Source organism: Chionomys nivalis, chromosome 17 (genome assembly GCF_950005125.1).
Source record: "Chionomys nivalis chromosome 17, mChiNiv1.1, whole genome shotgun sequence".
Classification (NCBI taxonomy): domain Eukaryota; kingdom Metazoa; phylum Chordata; class Mammalia; order Rodentia; family Cricetidae; genus Chionomys; species Chionomys nivalis.
This window is the reverse complement of record NC_080102.1, coordinates 31,598,491-31,613,528: the sequence shown is the minus strand read 5'-3', so window position 1 is coordinate 31,613,528 and position 15,038 is coordinate 31,598,491. Positions and strand designations below refer to the sequence as shown.

The 15,038-nt window shown below is 51.8% G+C and overlaps 1 protein-coding gene across 2 annotated transcripts in view; it reads left to right on the top strand.

Annotated features, from left to right (window-relative positions):
- Slc45a4 (solute carrier family 45 member 4) overlaps positions 1 to 14,780 on the top strand; it is a 71,884-nt gene extending 57,104 nt beyond the window's left edge. For both annotated transcript variants that reach the window (XM_057791862.1, XM_057791863.1), the window contains exons 3-8: positions 1,901 to 2,089; positions 3,795 to 3,974; positions 4,428 to 5,497; positions 6,128 to 6,224; positions 6,987 to 7,198; positions 10,046 to 14,780. In XM_057791862.1, the coding sequence (XP_057647845.1) occupies positions 1,901 to 2,089; positions 3,795 to 3,974; positions 4,428 to 5,497; positions 6,128 to 6,224; positions 6,987 to 7,198; positions 10,046 to 10,411 (2,114 nt within the window). In that variant the 3' untranslated portion in view covers positions 10,412 to 14,780. The remainder of the gene's footprint in view (positions 1 to 1,900; positions 2,090 to 3,794; positions 3,975 to 4,427; positions 5,498 to 6,127; positions 6,225 to 6,986; positions 7,199 to 10,045) is intronic.
- The last annotated feature ends 258 nt before the right edge of the window (positions 14,781 to 15,038 follow it).

Below are 15,038 nucleotides of genomic sequence, written 5' to 3'. Positions count from 1 at the left end.
TCCCCTTACAGGGAGACTTCCGGCCAGTGAGAGCACCTGGGTTAAAGGTCTTTGCTAAGAGACAGGCAGTTGGACTGTATCAGTTCTAAGGAGGGACTGTGGACAGAGAAAGGTCCTGGCCCGTGCAGGCCTTGTCTCACAACTTGATTGAGTCAGCAAACCTCTGTATGTCCTGTCTGGCTCTTGATTGGAAAAGGGACAAGAGGACTTGTTGGTCTCAGTGTCCCCAGGGAGCCATAGCCTAACTGGAACAAACCAGGACTTCTGGGTCTATATAGCATGGAACCCTGTATTCAGGGTTGGGTAGGCACTGTGGGCAGCAGAAGGCAGTGGTACCTCCTGAATGGATAGCCCTCTCCTATTCCCCAGGTGTTGGCACAGTGACAGCAAGAGGGTTGCCTGCTAAAGTGTCCCATAAAGATGTCCCATGAACACAGGAATGATTTGGGCTCCTTGTTTACTTTGAGTTGGTGGTGTGACCCGTGAGAGGCTCATGGCACATCTCTCTCCTCTGAACCCCAGACTGGCCTTGCTCACTCTAGGTCGTTTTGAATAGGGGTTGTACCGAGACACAGGGCATGTGACATGGGTATTTCTGAAGGCAGGCAAGGGTAGTATGGCCAAGAACAGCCTTGGCTCCTTGAGTGCCTTGCCTAGTAAGGCTGAAGAGCTCACACCATTCCCACCCGGCTTGTCCGACAGAACTCACTGGGCAAACTCTAGTTCCCTGAATCTTGTCTGTTCTGCTGACTTGGGATGGGAACAGATCTAGCCTTCCTGTGGCCAGGCACAGCTGCAGAGGTCAGAACACATACCTTAGACCCTGGCAGAGTGCCCTGGTACCGAATGGAGTGATGGCAAGGGGTTCTGCAAGGTGCTTCCTCCCTTACGCTTGCCCTCCTCCCACGCAACATTTATTTTCCTTGCCAGCTCAACATGAGTCTGTTTCCTCAGTGTCCTTAGAGTGTGAAATGCTTGTCTGACGAAGTGGTGACGTGCCAGGCCCTTTAAATTTTAAACAAACTATGGGTTGTTGTAAAATGGGGAGAGTTGTGCTGTCACTCAGAGCCTCCCAGCCACATCCAGGACATATGGTGTGCCATTTTTCACCCAAGTGGCCAGTCACTGCCCTCGTAAGGGTAACCAGCACTCTGACTTGTAGTAGCAGATTCCTCTGTGAGGCTTTGGCCGTCACTCAAGGAAGTGGTGTGGTATGTGCTCATGAGCAAGGATCTCTGTGGTCTAGAGAGAGGCTCATGGGAACTGCTGGCAGCTGTGCAAGTACATTCTAGTTGCTGTGCAGGACTCTGGCCTGTGCCAGGGCCATCATCCTTCATCTGCTCTGTTGGCACCACATTAGAATTTACGTGACAGGGAGGTGGTATAGACTGTGGTGTCAGGCTACTCAGGTCTATCCTGTGGCTATCACGTTTGCTGTGCCGTGACTGGACAGTTAGAAAAACTAAATGGAAGAAGGGGCATTGGGTACTGGCTGTGGCCCCTTGGCTCCAGCTGGTTACGTGTGGCTTTATACTACCCCAGTGCTTGGGGCACTCACTGCCAAGGTAACTGAGGGTCTTGCTGTAAGACCCTCTGTGATAGTTTCCCCAGTGAGGTCCAGAGTTAAGTGACTCTTATTATTCCTGTAGTTGTAGCCACTATGCCACTTGCATAGTGTGATATGGAGAGACAGGGGCACTGAAGGACTTTGCAGCAGCTCAGCCCTGCTAAGCATGGTGGCCCTGAAGACAGAGTCCAGTACTGGTCCAGGGTCTGGAGTACTTTTTGTTTAGCATCCTCAGAGCCAAAAGACACTCCAAGAAAAGGTCTATCCTGAGGAGACTTGAGGGGGCAAGAGTATGTGTATGTGTGATGAGTGACAGACTGTGTGTCCCTGCAGGCCTCCCTGAGCAGTACTACAGCCTCACCTGGTTCCTGAGCCCCGTCCTCGGCCTCATCTTCACACCGCTTATTGGCTCTGCAAGTGACCGGTGTACCCTGAGCTGGGGCCGCCGGCGGCCCTTCATCCTTGTGCTGTGTGTGGGGGTCCTCATCGGTGTTGCACTTTTCCTCAATGGCTCTGCCATCGGTGAGTTTTTGCTGAGCTTACACTTAGTGCATGCTTTGGGGGCCTTATCTTATCTGGTGACTTAACTAGGTCACTCTGTGCAGGGTCCAGCTTGGGCCGCTGGGGGCCTCCTGGTGGAGACTGCAGTGGGGAGCTTGGTAGTGGAGCTGGCCCCACATGGGAAAGCTGGAGGAACCTGTTCACAGGGAAACGCTTCCTGTTGTGATGGCTTGTTTTAATGCGCGTCTGACACCACGTCCTGTTTCCAGAGCGATTTCAAAAATTATCTTTTCTTTTTTTGTTCTCCTTTTCTTAGACGTGGTAGTGAAAATGTCCAGAACCCAGTTTGCTGTTTGTTTTCTTGGTTCATGCCTCATGTGTTGTTTTGCTTCTTTCTGTTGTTTTGTTTTTAATTAAAGCCACTCCGTGTGGGAAAATATTTTCTGCCTTGCGGGCACCCTTCAGAACTGGTGGAAACAAAGCCTGTTTTTTTGGCTCGGCGAGTGAAGGAGCACAGTGTGGGTTCTGAAGCACAGGTCTGCCCAAGTTCCAGTGGCTGCAGGACTGTGGACAGAGGGTCCCAGGAGACCACCACCTCCATGGGGACTCACAGCTCCTCAGGACCAGGATAGGGGACAGTCTGTGGCAGCTTTGGTTCATTCCCCTCCTGACTGGAGTATCTCCTTGCTAATTCCTACCTGCACAAGGCAGCCTCCTCTACCAGGAACTGCTCCTATCTAGGAATTTGGGGTTGCCACTTTCCTGGCATTTGCTGCTGGTCTTGGGCCTGTCAAAGTCACCTGAAAGTGTTCGCGGTGACATGTATAGAGATCATTCCTGGGATGGTCCTGGCCACAGGTAGCCAGCCTGTAGGCACCAACTCTCTTGCCAGTGGGGCCTCCTGGGCAACCCATGACCCAGCGGGTTGAGGTGCAGTCAGAGGACTGTACTTCATGGCCAGGCCTTTCTTTGCTCCACCTCCAGTCCTGAAGGTTGGTATCAGTATGAGCCGTCCAGGGCTGGGTATTGATCTCTGGGTCCAGGCAGGTTCCCCAATCAAGTAAGACTTGGTGTATGAGGGCAGCCTTCTCAGAGGTTCTCAGTGCCTTCTGAGGCTACATGTTCCTACTTAGATCTGTATAAACTTAAAGCCTGTGCCTAGCTTGGACGCTGAGGCAGAGCCAACCAGCTCAGGGAGCAGCAAGGGAGCTTGGGTTGGTGGGAAGAGGAGGAAATGGCTTCTTTAGAGTAGTGGAGGTGGTGGCCCTTGCACAGCCACTGCAGTTGATGCCAGTTGTCTTACCAGCTGGTGTGGCCACTGCTGCTAATGGACAGAGGAACAGGAAACTTTTCCCTTCTTGCTTGAAAAACTATGAGGGAAAGAGAGAAAGCTTATCATTGCTACTCTTACAGAAGACCCAAGTTAAAGCCCCAGCATCCACATGGTAGCTCACAACCATCTCTAACTCCAGTTCCAAAAGTTCTGATGCCCTCTTCTGATCTCTGCGGGTATCAAGCATGCACGAGGTGAACAGCCATACATGCAGGCAAAACATCCATAATAAAATAAATATATTTTAAAAGGAGGAACTCTTGGGGGCTGGACAGAGGGGTACACTCACAAACCACAGAAATGGGATGAAGCTTATTGCTGTCCTGAAAGCATTTTCCTCAGGAGCCCGACAGTTGGCATTGGAGTCTGACTGTTTCCCTATGCTCTGTCTAGGTCTGGCGCTCGGCGATGTTCCCAACCGGCAGCCCATTGGCATTGTCCTCACGGTGCTGGGAGTAGTGGTCCTGGATTTCAGTGCCGACGCAACTGAGGGGCCCATCCGTGCCTACCTGCTGGATGTGGTAGACAGTGAGGAGCAAGATATGGCTCTCAACATTCACGCCTTCTCTGCTGGTAAAGCCCCATGCCAGGCCCCAGGTGGGAGGGAGGAATCTGCTCCTTGGTGGCAGTGACCAGTGTTGGGACCTTAGGAAGCACCGTGGTTCACTCCTGACCCATGAACCCAGCAGGATTAAGGGACTGAGGAGCAGGGCTAGGAGAGAGTAAGGCCTGCCTGGATGATATGCCTGCCAGGTGGATTTGGTGAGGGCCCCACACTGACACTGCCTGGGGACCACACAGGTGGGCTGGGGTTGTTTCTAGCCCCGAGACTCCTTTTGTCTTGTATTTCTGACTAGAAATAATGTTAGACCAGTCTTCAGATCTGTGCTGTCATCAGAGTTGTTTCCTTGTGTTTGTCTCCACTGTCCTTTCGTTCTCCATCTCGCTGATTTGCCATATAACCCAGTCCCCCCGTGTAAGGCCCTGTGTTGGACCTGAAACTCACTGTCACTTCTCTACCTACAGGCCTTGGTGGGGCTGTTGGCTACGTGCTGGGTGGGCTGGACTGGACACCGACCTTCCTAGGTGACTGGTTCCGCACACAGAACCAGGTGCTGTTCTTCTTCGCTGCCATCATCTTTTCAGTGTCAGTGGCCCTGCATCTCTTTAGCATCGAGGAGGAACAGTACAACCCACAGCAGGACCGCAGTCCTGAGGATGCCACCCTGCCCAGCACCAGTGTCCAGCCTAGTGCCCCAGCCCCTGCTATCCGCCTCAGCTCCCTCGGTGGGGGTGTGCAGGACGGCAGCCCCCCGTTCCCAGATGAGGTGCAGTCAGAGCACGAACTGTCCTTGGACTACCTCGACGTGGACATCGTGCGCAGCAAGAGTGACTCGGTGTTGCACATGCCTGATGCCACCCTGGACATGGAGCCTGAACTGCTCTTCCTGCATGACATAGAGCCCTCCATCTTCCACGATGCTTCCTATCCCAGCACCCCCCGGAGCACCAGCCAGGAGCTCCTGAGGGCCAAGCTGCCCCGCCTGTCTACGTTCCTCAGGGAGTCCACCAAGGAGGACGACACCTTGCTTGATAATCACTTGAATGAAGCTAAAGTCCCAAATGGGAGAGGTTCCCCACCAATGGATTCACTCAGTAACCGCTCAAAAGTGGACTTGAAGCCCTCAGTCATGTCTGGTTCCATGAGGCGGCGTAGGCACATGTTCCACAGGCAGGCTTCTAGCACTTTCTCCTACTATGGTAAGATTGGGTCGCACTGCTACCGCTACCGCCGGGCCAATGCAGTGGTCCTGATCAAGCCATCTCGAAGCATGAGTGACCTGTATGACCTGCAGCAGCGGCAGCGATCCCGGCACCGCAACCAGAGTGGGGCCACTGCCTCCAGTGGGGACACAGAGAGTGAGGAGGGCGAGGCGGAGACGACTGTGCGCCTGCTGTGGCTGTCCATGCTGAAGATGCCCAAGGAATTGATGCGGCTCTGTCTCTGCCACCTACTCACTTGGTTCTCTGTCATCGCAGAGGCTGTCTTCTATACTGATTTCATGGGCCGGGTTATCTTCGAAGGGGACCCCCAGGTGAGCACTCTATGACTAGCAGCTTCACTGCCCAGGAGAACTAGGCAGTCTCAATGTCCGGAACTTCTTGTGAGCCTACATACACTGCCCTTGCACCCATATGCCCATGTGGGCCCAGGGGGTCCCCAGCAGGCAGCTGGCCAATGCACACTTAAATGCATGGTCAGTTGTGCAAGCTGAGACAAAAGTTGCGACGGTGGGGTCTATGTTACCATTTGTAAATGCTAGGTTCTTTCACACAAAGGACCAGAACCTCTTTGAATATTGTAAATGGAGTGTTGGCCTATTTTTATTCTTGCCAGGCCCTGTTAGTGGTTCTGGGCTTGCGCCGTGGCCCTGTAGGTGGTCACAGTGGTCTGTTACACCTTTTTCAGGGGCTAGCATGTCATCTCAGACTCATTTCTGCCTATCTAGATCAACCTTATTTCAGGGCCACAGACAGGATTCCACTTCTCATTGTGGGAAAGAGTTGCATGTGAACTGGGAGGGGCTGGAGGTAGTTTATCAGATACTGACCTGGACTTGGGTTGATTCTCCTCCTCACCTCTCAATCTGCCTGCATGGAAATGCAGAGTAATTTCTTCTGCCGTGAGGGTAGCAAATGCCCTCAACCTCCTCTCTCTGCAACAGGCCTCCAACTCCACCTTATGGCATAAGTACAATGCTGGCGTGAAGATGGGCTGCTGGGGCCTCGTCATCTACGCTGCTACTGGCGCTATCTGCTCAGGTGAGATCAGGGGATCCTGTCTTCTTTCTAAATATAGGAAAAGCCAATAAAGTCAGCTGCTGTAGCTTGGGATCAGGTGTTTCTGACACTTGGAGGCCATCTATGTGCTGTTTGTTGCATGGCACTGTTCAGTGTGGTTGTACCTGTGTATTAGCATGTTGTCACTGCCATGACAACCCCAGCTGCGGCCCAGCAGTCTGAGGGGCAGTGGAACTGATCCAGACTGCCAAGGACAGGAGCTCTGATGGGTGGGGTGATGGGCTGTCGTCCTAAGGCAACATCCTTCACTCACTTTCTGAACTTGAAAGAGTTAGGATTGGAGTCCCTTCCCTTAGCTGCCATACTCAGTCTGAACCTGGAGTGGAAGTCTACTTTGCCTGATCTGTAGGTGAAGAGGGCAGGGCAAGACAGGTCAGCCAAGTGTCAGGGTGACAAAGAGACTCTGCCTGGGAGGACCCAGTCAGAAGACAGTATCCTGAGGCTGACCCAGAGTGCTGGAAAACACAGAATGACAAGGGAGGGGCCAAACATTTCCCCGAGGATAACTGGGTGGGCAGTCAGCAGCCCAGGGAGGCCACAGAGAGCTGGCTTCTTTCAGAAGTGCTGGAGTCCCAAGGAATACAGGTAGGCATGGGCTGCATGGTTCAGGTGGGCAGGTCTTTATGCCTGAAGGCCTAGGTTCAACCAGAGGGTGGCAGTGATGGCGGTAAGGGGTATATGGAGGCAGCAGCTCTGTCATGATCCGTGTGGCCCTCTCTGCAGCCCTGCTACAGAAGTACCTGGACAACTATGACCTGAGCATCAAGATCATCTATGTGTTGGGGACGCTGGGTTTCTCCGTGGGCACTGCTGTGATGGCTCTATTTCCCAACGTCTATGTGGCCATGATCACCATCAGCACCATGGGCATCGTCTCCATGAGCATCTCCTACTGCCCCTACGCCCTCCTAGGGCACTACCATGACATCAAGGAGGTACAGCAAACCTGTGGGTGCTGAGTGGAGGTGGTGATAGGGTCACTTCTGAACCCTATTTGACCTTAGGTCTGGTTGGTCATCAGGGGCCCCCATCTGTGCTCAGTTCCCTTCTGTCCCCCTTGTCTTCCCTTCTAATGAAGGCAACAGTTTCCATTCTCTTAATCATTCCTTGGCCACAAGGTCGTCTCTGAACATCCAGGTTCTGGGCCCTGTCACAGCTGGGAACAAGAAGCTGCCCTGCATACTTCCCCTTTACCATCATGTCTCCCACTAGTGGGCATTTTCCTGCCCAGCTCACTGTTTGGTTGGACCCAGCTCTAGCAGCTATCCTCAGTGTCCTGCTCTCTTGCAGCACTTGAAGAGCCACCGTTAGCCACTGCCTCTGAGGTGTCACTGCTGGGGCCTCTGTATAGAGTGATTGGAACCAGGTGTAGAGGAGCACAATTCTATATCCAGCGTCAGAGAGCTGAAGGCCAGAGGGTTTAGACTTTAAGATCCTTCTCAGCAAGTTCAAGGCTAGCCTAGGCTACTTAAGACCCTGGTTTAAAAGATAAAACAACAGCAACAAAATCAAGCAGCTGGGCATGGTGGCACATAGCTTGAACCCCATTAATCATTAAAGCAAAATCAATTTGCTCAGTAGGTACACAGCACACCCACTCTTAATCAAACCTCATGGTGGTGGTGTTTTGTAGATGAGCTCTACAGGCTTCATACTGTTGGGGCTGAGCTACTTGCTGGCATTTCAGACGTGGGTCATACAGAATTGCCCAGACCAAGAAAGATGGTGACCAGAGTCTAGAAAGTCTTTCTCCCCTTGCTGCCCTGATCTTACCTGCATCTGACCTTCCTATAACTAGACTGGCATTTTCCATTTCATCTCATTCTGTGTGGCTTGGGTAGCATGCCGGGGCCCACCACTGTCCCAGGCCTCTGTGCCACCTAATGTCTGCCCAGCAGGTTCTAGACTCTCACGTTCTTCCCCCAGGTGGGTGTTCTTGGAACCCAGGATCTCCCATCCTGTCTTCATTGTTGCTAAATGGCCACACAAATGCATGTGCTATGCTTCTGGCCATTTTTCTCCGTCCTTGGATGTTCTTCTTTAAAGAAGGTCTGCAGTGAGTCTTGATGTCAAGCAGCATGAGCTCCTCAGCTGTTAATCAGGGTCACTCCAGCTGTCCCATTGTAGCCTAAACTGGTCTAGAACTTGTACAGAGCCCAGCCTGGCCTCCAACTTGTAGAAATCCTGTTGTCTCTCCCTAGTGAGTGCTAGGATTACAGACATGAGTTTTCATACACATTTGAAAAAAACAAATTACTACTTGGTTTTGAGATAGGGTCTTACTAGTATCCCTCATTGACCTGGAACTCACAGAGATCCACCTGCCTCCACACCCTAAGTGCTGGGATGAAAGATGTGTGCAACCACACCTAGCTAATGTAACCCACCCCCCTCCAATAATTTCAAAGGTTATTCTAATATCTCAGGGAGATAGCTTAGTGGTTAAAGTTGGTATCTAAGTATAAGGACCTGAATTCAGAACCTATGTAAGGCCCTGGGTGTGGTAACATGTACCTATAACCCCGGTGCCAAGTGGGCAGAGATAGAAGGTCCCTGGGGCTCATAACCTAGACAACCATTGAGTGAGAGACATTGTCTCAGAGAAGGAGGTAGAGAGCAATAGAAGACAGCACCTGATGTTCTGATGTTGACCTGTCTCCATGGTGTGTGTGTGTACCTGTCTCCATAGGGTGTGTATGTATGCTTTTTCTTTCTTTTTTTCTTTTTTTTTTTCTCTCTTTTTCTTTTGTTGGTTTTTTAAGATAGGGTTTCTCTGTGTAGCCCTAGCTGTCCTGGAACTCACTTTGTAGACCAGACCAGTCTTGAACTCCAAGATCCACCGGCCACTGTCTCTCATGTACTGAGATTAAAGGCATGAGCCACTGCTGCCCAACTCACACAGATTTTTATGGTTTTTCTTGATTTCTATTTTGAACGCATGGATTATTCAGAAGTACATTGGTGAATTTCTGACATTTTATGAGTTTTAGTGATGATCATGGTGAGCTGGTTTTTAGTAATCAAAATCAGAGAGTGCACATGTGTGTGATTTCAGCCCTTAAATTAACTGATCACTCAATCTGTGGGCTAGCATGTCCCATATATGGTGAAATTTGTGTTCTACCCTTGTGACCTCTCTATGTCCATTGGGTACGGTAGGGTTTGTTTGTTGTTCAGCTGTTCTGTTCTCTTTCTGGCTTCTGAGAAGTGTGTTTAAAATCTCTCTTTCACTGTGGTGTCCTCAAGTCTAAAATGTGAATGTGGTTTTCATCTTCTGGGTAGGTTGGCCTCCATATCTCAAAGACGAAGTCTCCTTTGGAGACTTGGGTGAGCATAGCCATGCAGTGCACAGGCATGCTTTTATATCATGTTAAACATGAACAAACAAAGCTGCCCAGTGTTCCCTGCCCTGTCACCTGAGCCCACATGCACGTGAGTGACTTGAGCTCCCTGCTCTCCAAGTAGATAGATCATCAGGGTGAGATGGGCACTCCTGTGTCTGCCCTGCTTCTCTTCCTTGGGAATGGAGGCAGTCTCCTGGGGAATCAGGTCCTGATTAAGTTGCAGAACTGCTTCTGCAACTGCCAGAATTTTCTACCTCTCCTGCCTTCCCGGTGCCAGGTAGGACCTGGGGCTCTGGAGATCCCAGCTGGGCAGCTGCCTAGAAGCTCACACCATGTGGATCTCGTCTCTTGACTGCAGGCAGTGTACATAATAACCCTGAGGTACGGATGAAGGCTACCTTCTCTGCACCTCTCATACTTGTTTCCCTTCTCTTGCAGTACGTCCACCACAGTCCAGGGAACTCCAAGCGTGGATTTGGCATTGACTGCGCCATCCTCTCCTGCCAGGTCTACATCTCTCAGATTCTGGTTGCATCTGCCCTTGGAAGCGTGGTCGACGCTGTAGGGACTGTCCATGCCATCCCTGTGGTAGCCTCCGTGGGCTCTTTCCTGGGTTTCCTGACAGCCACATTCCTGGTCATCTACCCTGAGGTGTCAGAGGAGGCCAAGGAGGAGCAGAAAGGCCTGTCCTCAGGGCCTGCTGGTGAAGGCGAGGGTGGAGCAGGCAGTGAGAAACCCACTGTGCTGAAGCTGTCTCGGAAGGGGGGCCTGCGGGGGTCCGTGGAGACAGAATCCATGGTGTGAGCCCCAACTGGCACATTCCACAGCAGAGGGCAGGGTGGACTGGGGGCTGTGCTTGCCAACACTGTGTGAGCTGGAGTTCCTTCCCAGAGCGCAGTTCAAGTTTAGTAGGTGTTAGGTGTAGGGTAGGTTTGAGCTATTAGGCAAAAATATCACACTAATTACCTTTCCCACAATTAAAAAAAAATCATTTGAAATCTTTTTTATTGAAAAAGCTTAATTTCAGCTGTCTTTTATTCTGCAGGTATACCATTCTGCATGTTTTAAATTGTGAAACATTCACAGCATAGTCAATAAGCAATTAGAAAATGCAAGGGTCTGCATTTCTAAAACAGTAATTGAACATGCAGAAGCTCTGACTCCCTTGGTGGTTGTCGTCTGAAGGCAGCAGACAGCAGTGCAGTGTCCAGATTGTCCGGCAGGTGTCTGGGGGCTCCTCAGCATCCTGCTGGCACTGCCTTGCCTCAGAGCAGTTTTCTCTGTTTGTTTTAGAAACGGTATTTTCTTTTTTACAACTGTGGTTTTCTTAGAACAGCATCTCTAGCGAACTGGGCCCGCAGACCTGTACACAGCTGTCAGTGCCTGAGACCATACACCAAAGCTGGGGAAGGGTCCCAGAGTCGTTTGAGCAGGAGGCAGCCACTCCCCAGGGCAGCCTCCAGACATCCTGCCCAGAGACAGCACAAATCAGGACAGGAGTGCAGAATTCTCATCGTGCCTCCTGCATGCTTGTATGTGAGTTTGTCTTTGTCCAGTCCCTACCCACACGGTCTTCCCCAGAAGACCACAGGGCAGCTGTTGGCTCTGCGTGACACTTCAATTTGTCTCTACATAATCTTTGGGAATCCAGGAGCAGAACTCCAGGCAATCACTGACTCCCGAGTCCTGCTGCAAGGCTACCTCGAGAGTGTGGGGAATCGGGCACGCGAGGGTGCCCAGGCCTACCTCCCTGCCACATCGGTGACATTGGTCCTCGCTGGAACCTAACTGAAATCTTGTGACCTCATCACCTGCTCCTGCTGATGGTCACCTGAATGGGAATGAAGGCAAAGAGAAGCAAGTATCTGCCTGGGCAGGAGGGCTGTGACTCAAGAGCCCGGCGCAGTTTCCAGTCTCTGCATGTGAGCAAAACCCGGGCCTCAGGGAAGCAGGCTCCTCAAATGCTGCAGCTGTGGGAAAATCCTTTTCAAACCACGATCTCTGTTAAAAACTCCACAGTCCTGTCTCTTGGCTTGTGAGACCGTCAGTCTGCGCTCAGGAGAGGGGAGGTCCTCCCTGGATGAAGTCAAACCCGTGCTCTTGCTGCCTCGATTGGTGTTTTTACATAAAGTACTTTAAAGTGCATGAGAATCATGCTGCAATATGAGCATTCTAAAGCAAATATATATACATATATATTTCAAGATGAAAGTAAGCCGTTTTTAAATAAATTACTTGAATTTTCTGTGTATTCAAAGGAATGCTATGTTTAACGTTCTTGGCAGGCCTCTGTCTTGCCACATTCCCACACTGGTGGCGCTTTGTAGTTTGTAGTGTTTTGTGTCTGGAGAGCAGAGGTGTGTACTCAGGATACCTTCCATCTGCCTGGGTCCTCCCTCAAGCCTAGGCCTACAGAGGACTGGCCCCACCTTCTAGTGTTTTCTGTGTTGCCAGTTGAGAACAGAATTGCAAGTCTCCTGCTTAGATGGGAGAAGTTGGACTGCCAAGCACAGTCCCCACACTGAGCCCTCCAGCCAGCCAAGCCCCATCAGCCCGTGCTCTGTCCCTCTGGGGAACCAGGCACCTCTGGACTCCTCTCTTCAGTTAGTGTCCTCGGCAGATCGTCCCTGTGCAACTTAGTTTCCTGTGGGGGTTTTAAGAGGGTAACACTTCCCCTTGAGACTTCTGGTCCGTCGTAAGGACCATAGCCTCTGTTTTCACACATCCTGCCTTCCCACCTTGCCATAGCAGGACAGAAGGAGGCAGGAGTGCAGAGAACACTAAGTTGGCAAAACCTGGCTCAACCCAAACTCTGGAATCATCATATCAAGTGTGGGTCTAGGAAGGTGCACGCTGCTCACAGCACCCCACCCATGCCGAGGCTCAGGATGCAGACCGTGCTTACTGAAGCCGAATGTCAGGAGATTTGGGTCTAGTAGAAACCAGACCCACAGGAGGAAGAGAGATGGGATCACCACGTGCAGTCTGCCAGCCCTTGAGGTGCTAGCCTCCACTCACCACGATCTGAAGGAACACAAAAGACACTCTGTGGTCATGGCACAGGCCTTGGCAGAACCACTGGTAAAATATTGTCACCCTAGATGAACAGCCAGAAACATGGCTGTTGTCAGGTCAGGCTGTGTGTCTGGTAGTTTTAAAGACCTGAACCTGTTAGGTATTTGCATCGAAATCCAGCTGTCTGTGGGTCTGGTCCAGGTGAGGTCTTGGGCCGAGACCCTAGGGTAGCAGCAGTGTTGGTTTCTGGGCTTCCTTGCAGATAAATAAAGTGAGCCATGGGCCTCAAGATGGATGTGTCTCATCTGGGGTAGACCAATAGCCAGATCCTTTTGCCTAGCCCTTCTTGCTGAGAGGTTGTTCTGAGATTGCCCCATGGACAGCTGTCGGGGCCACTGATTGTGTATCAAGCCGAGGGAGGAGGGCTGGCGTGTGACACCGACGCCTGTATTGCTCAGAGCAGCCCAGGCGTTTCTGTTTTTTGACCTGGGCTGTCAATCCAGCCTCCATGGGTAGTGCGGAGAGAACACCTAAGTAGCTCTTTTGTGAGAGGAAAGGTGATCATCTGGGCCTAGGGGACTGGAAGGGTCAAGCAGATGCCCATTTGTGGCCAGAGCTGAGGCTGCAACATGGAGTTAGCTTTGTAATGCCTTGGGGCCTAGACTACATGAAATCACCATGCGGGGTTTTAGTGGGAATCCTTTGGTCAAAGGCCATAGAATGCTAGCAGGTTGCTAACAGAAGGGAGTGATGGTCTGAACCCTGCTTTTGTTGCCTGTCAAAGTCAACTACAACGGTTGTTTTAAGAGAGGCCTCTTAAGATACGAGGCCCACGTTTGCCTGCGCCAGAGTATCAGCTGATAGGAAGGGGTCCACAGCCTACTTCCGGCTGGGGCAGAATAGCATGATGGCACTCCTGGTGTCTGGAAAGCTGGCTATGGGACACTGTTCTTAGCCTAAGATCTTAGCTGGAACATCTGGTCCCGCTGAGAGGTCTACACCCTCAGGCTCCCACCCTTGAGATGCTCAGGGCCCTGTGAGGGCTGGTTTGGGAAAAGTTGGGAGGGAGAGGGCAGGACCTGGTTGGTAACATCCTGGAGTGGTCAAGATGTCATAGAAGGTGCTTGTAGCCCCCCCCAACAACAGCAGCCAGGGCGCCCATTGTCTTATCTCCTGTTGCCATTGGCTTGTGCAACCACCGGAGCGGATGGCTCCCTTTGTTTGCAGTCAGTGGTCGGTGTGCGACAGCCATGGCCACATTTGCTACAGGTCAGTGTTATGGGACACCAGCTACTGAGACTGGACACTCCTCGACCTCACACACACCAGATGCCACGACTCCCCAGCTGTTCTTCTACCCGATCCTCCGTCTTCAGCCACCGACCAACACCTGGCGTGCGCAGGTGAAGCCACAGATGGGTCCTCCTCCAGCGGCTGTCACCAGCAGTGGGCTCACCCCTGTGCCTGTGAGCCTGAAAGCAGTGCTTCCGAGAGTGCCTGGGGACTGCCCAGCGGAGCAGCCTTGAACGGATCTCAATGTGGCAAGCAGGAGATGCGTGCTCAGTAGCTCTTGTCACCACCTCATGAAAAGCCAGCATGGCCATCAGGGCTGAAGCCCAAGATGGCCCCTTAGATGGCAACCCTTGGGCCTCCAGGAGACCTTAGCTTCCTCTGGCAGCCCCAGCTGTGCACCCCCCCCTCCCCAACGCCTGACAAAGGTCCTGTGCTGGGATGTGGAGCGGGAAGCACAGTTGTTGGAAAGGCCTCGGCACAGGGGCGCTCCCCAGGCGCCTTGGAACAGAACTATTTAGTTCCTTTGTGAACTGGAAACAGGACCACTGTTATCAACTTATTAAAGTTGGAGCACTGTAATAGCTCTTGCTTATTTTAGCAATGGTTAAGTGTGTGTTAAACACATGTTACATTTTATGAGGAAACAGATTATAAGAGTACTATCACACATGATTTTGTTTTTTATAAGGTGGATGTTTATGTCTGCTTCTGTCCAGAGCCCTGGGGCTTTGTCTGTTCTTTGTCACATGCTGGGCCACTGGTCCTTGTACACAGTGTGGTGTATATGGCCTGACTTCTTCTTGCCAGGCCAGTGCCTCCCCTGCCTCTTGCTGTTACGCTGTGGTTGACTCAATAAATGTTATCATTGCAGGTGATAGTGTGGACCTGTCATTTTTGAGAGACTGCTCTCCTGAAGTCTGTTGCATCCAGGGTGTGGCAGAATGTTCCTCCTGGCTGTGACCAGTGTCTGTAAGCATGGCCCGGTTCCTCCGAGCTCCCCTAGGGCCCACGAAATGGGTTCCTGCAGCTTAGGTCTCTAGCAGCCCAGAGGTGAGGAGGTTGGGCCTGTTCCTGGTGCTGGGGTGGGGGTCTCCTAGTGAGCAGCAGGAGAGGAGTCTGTTGG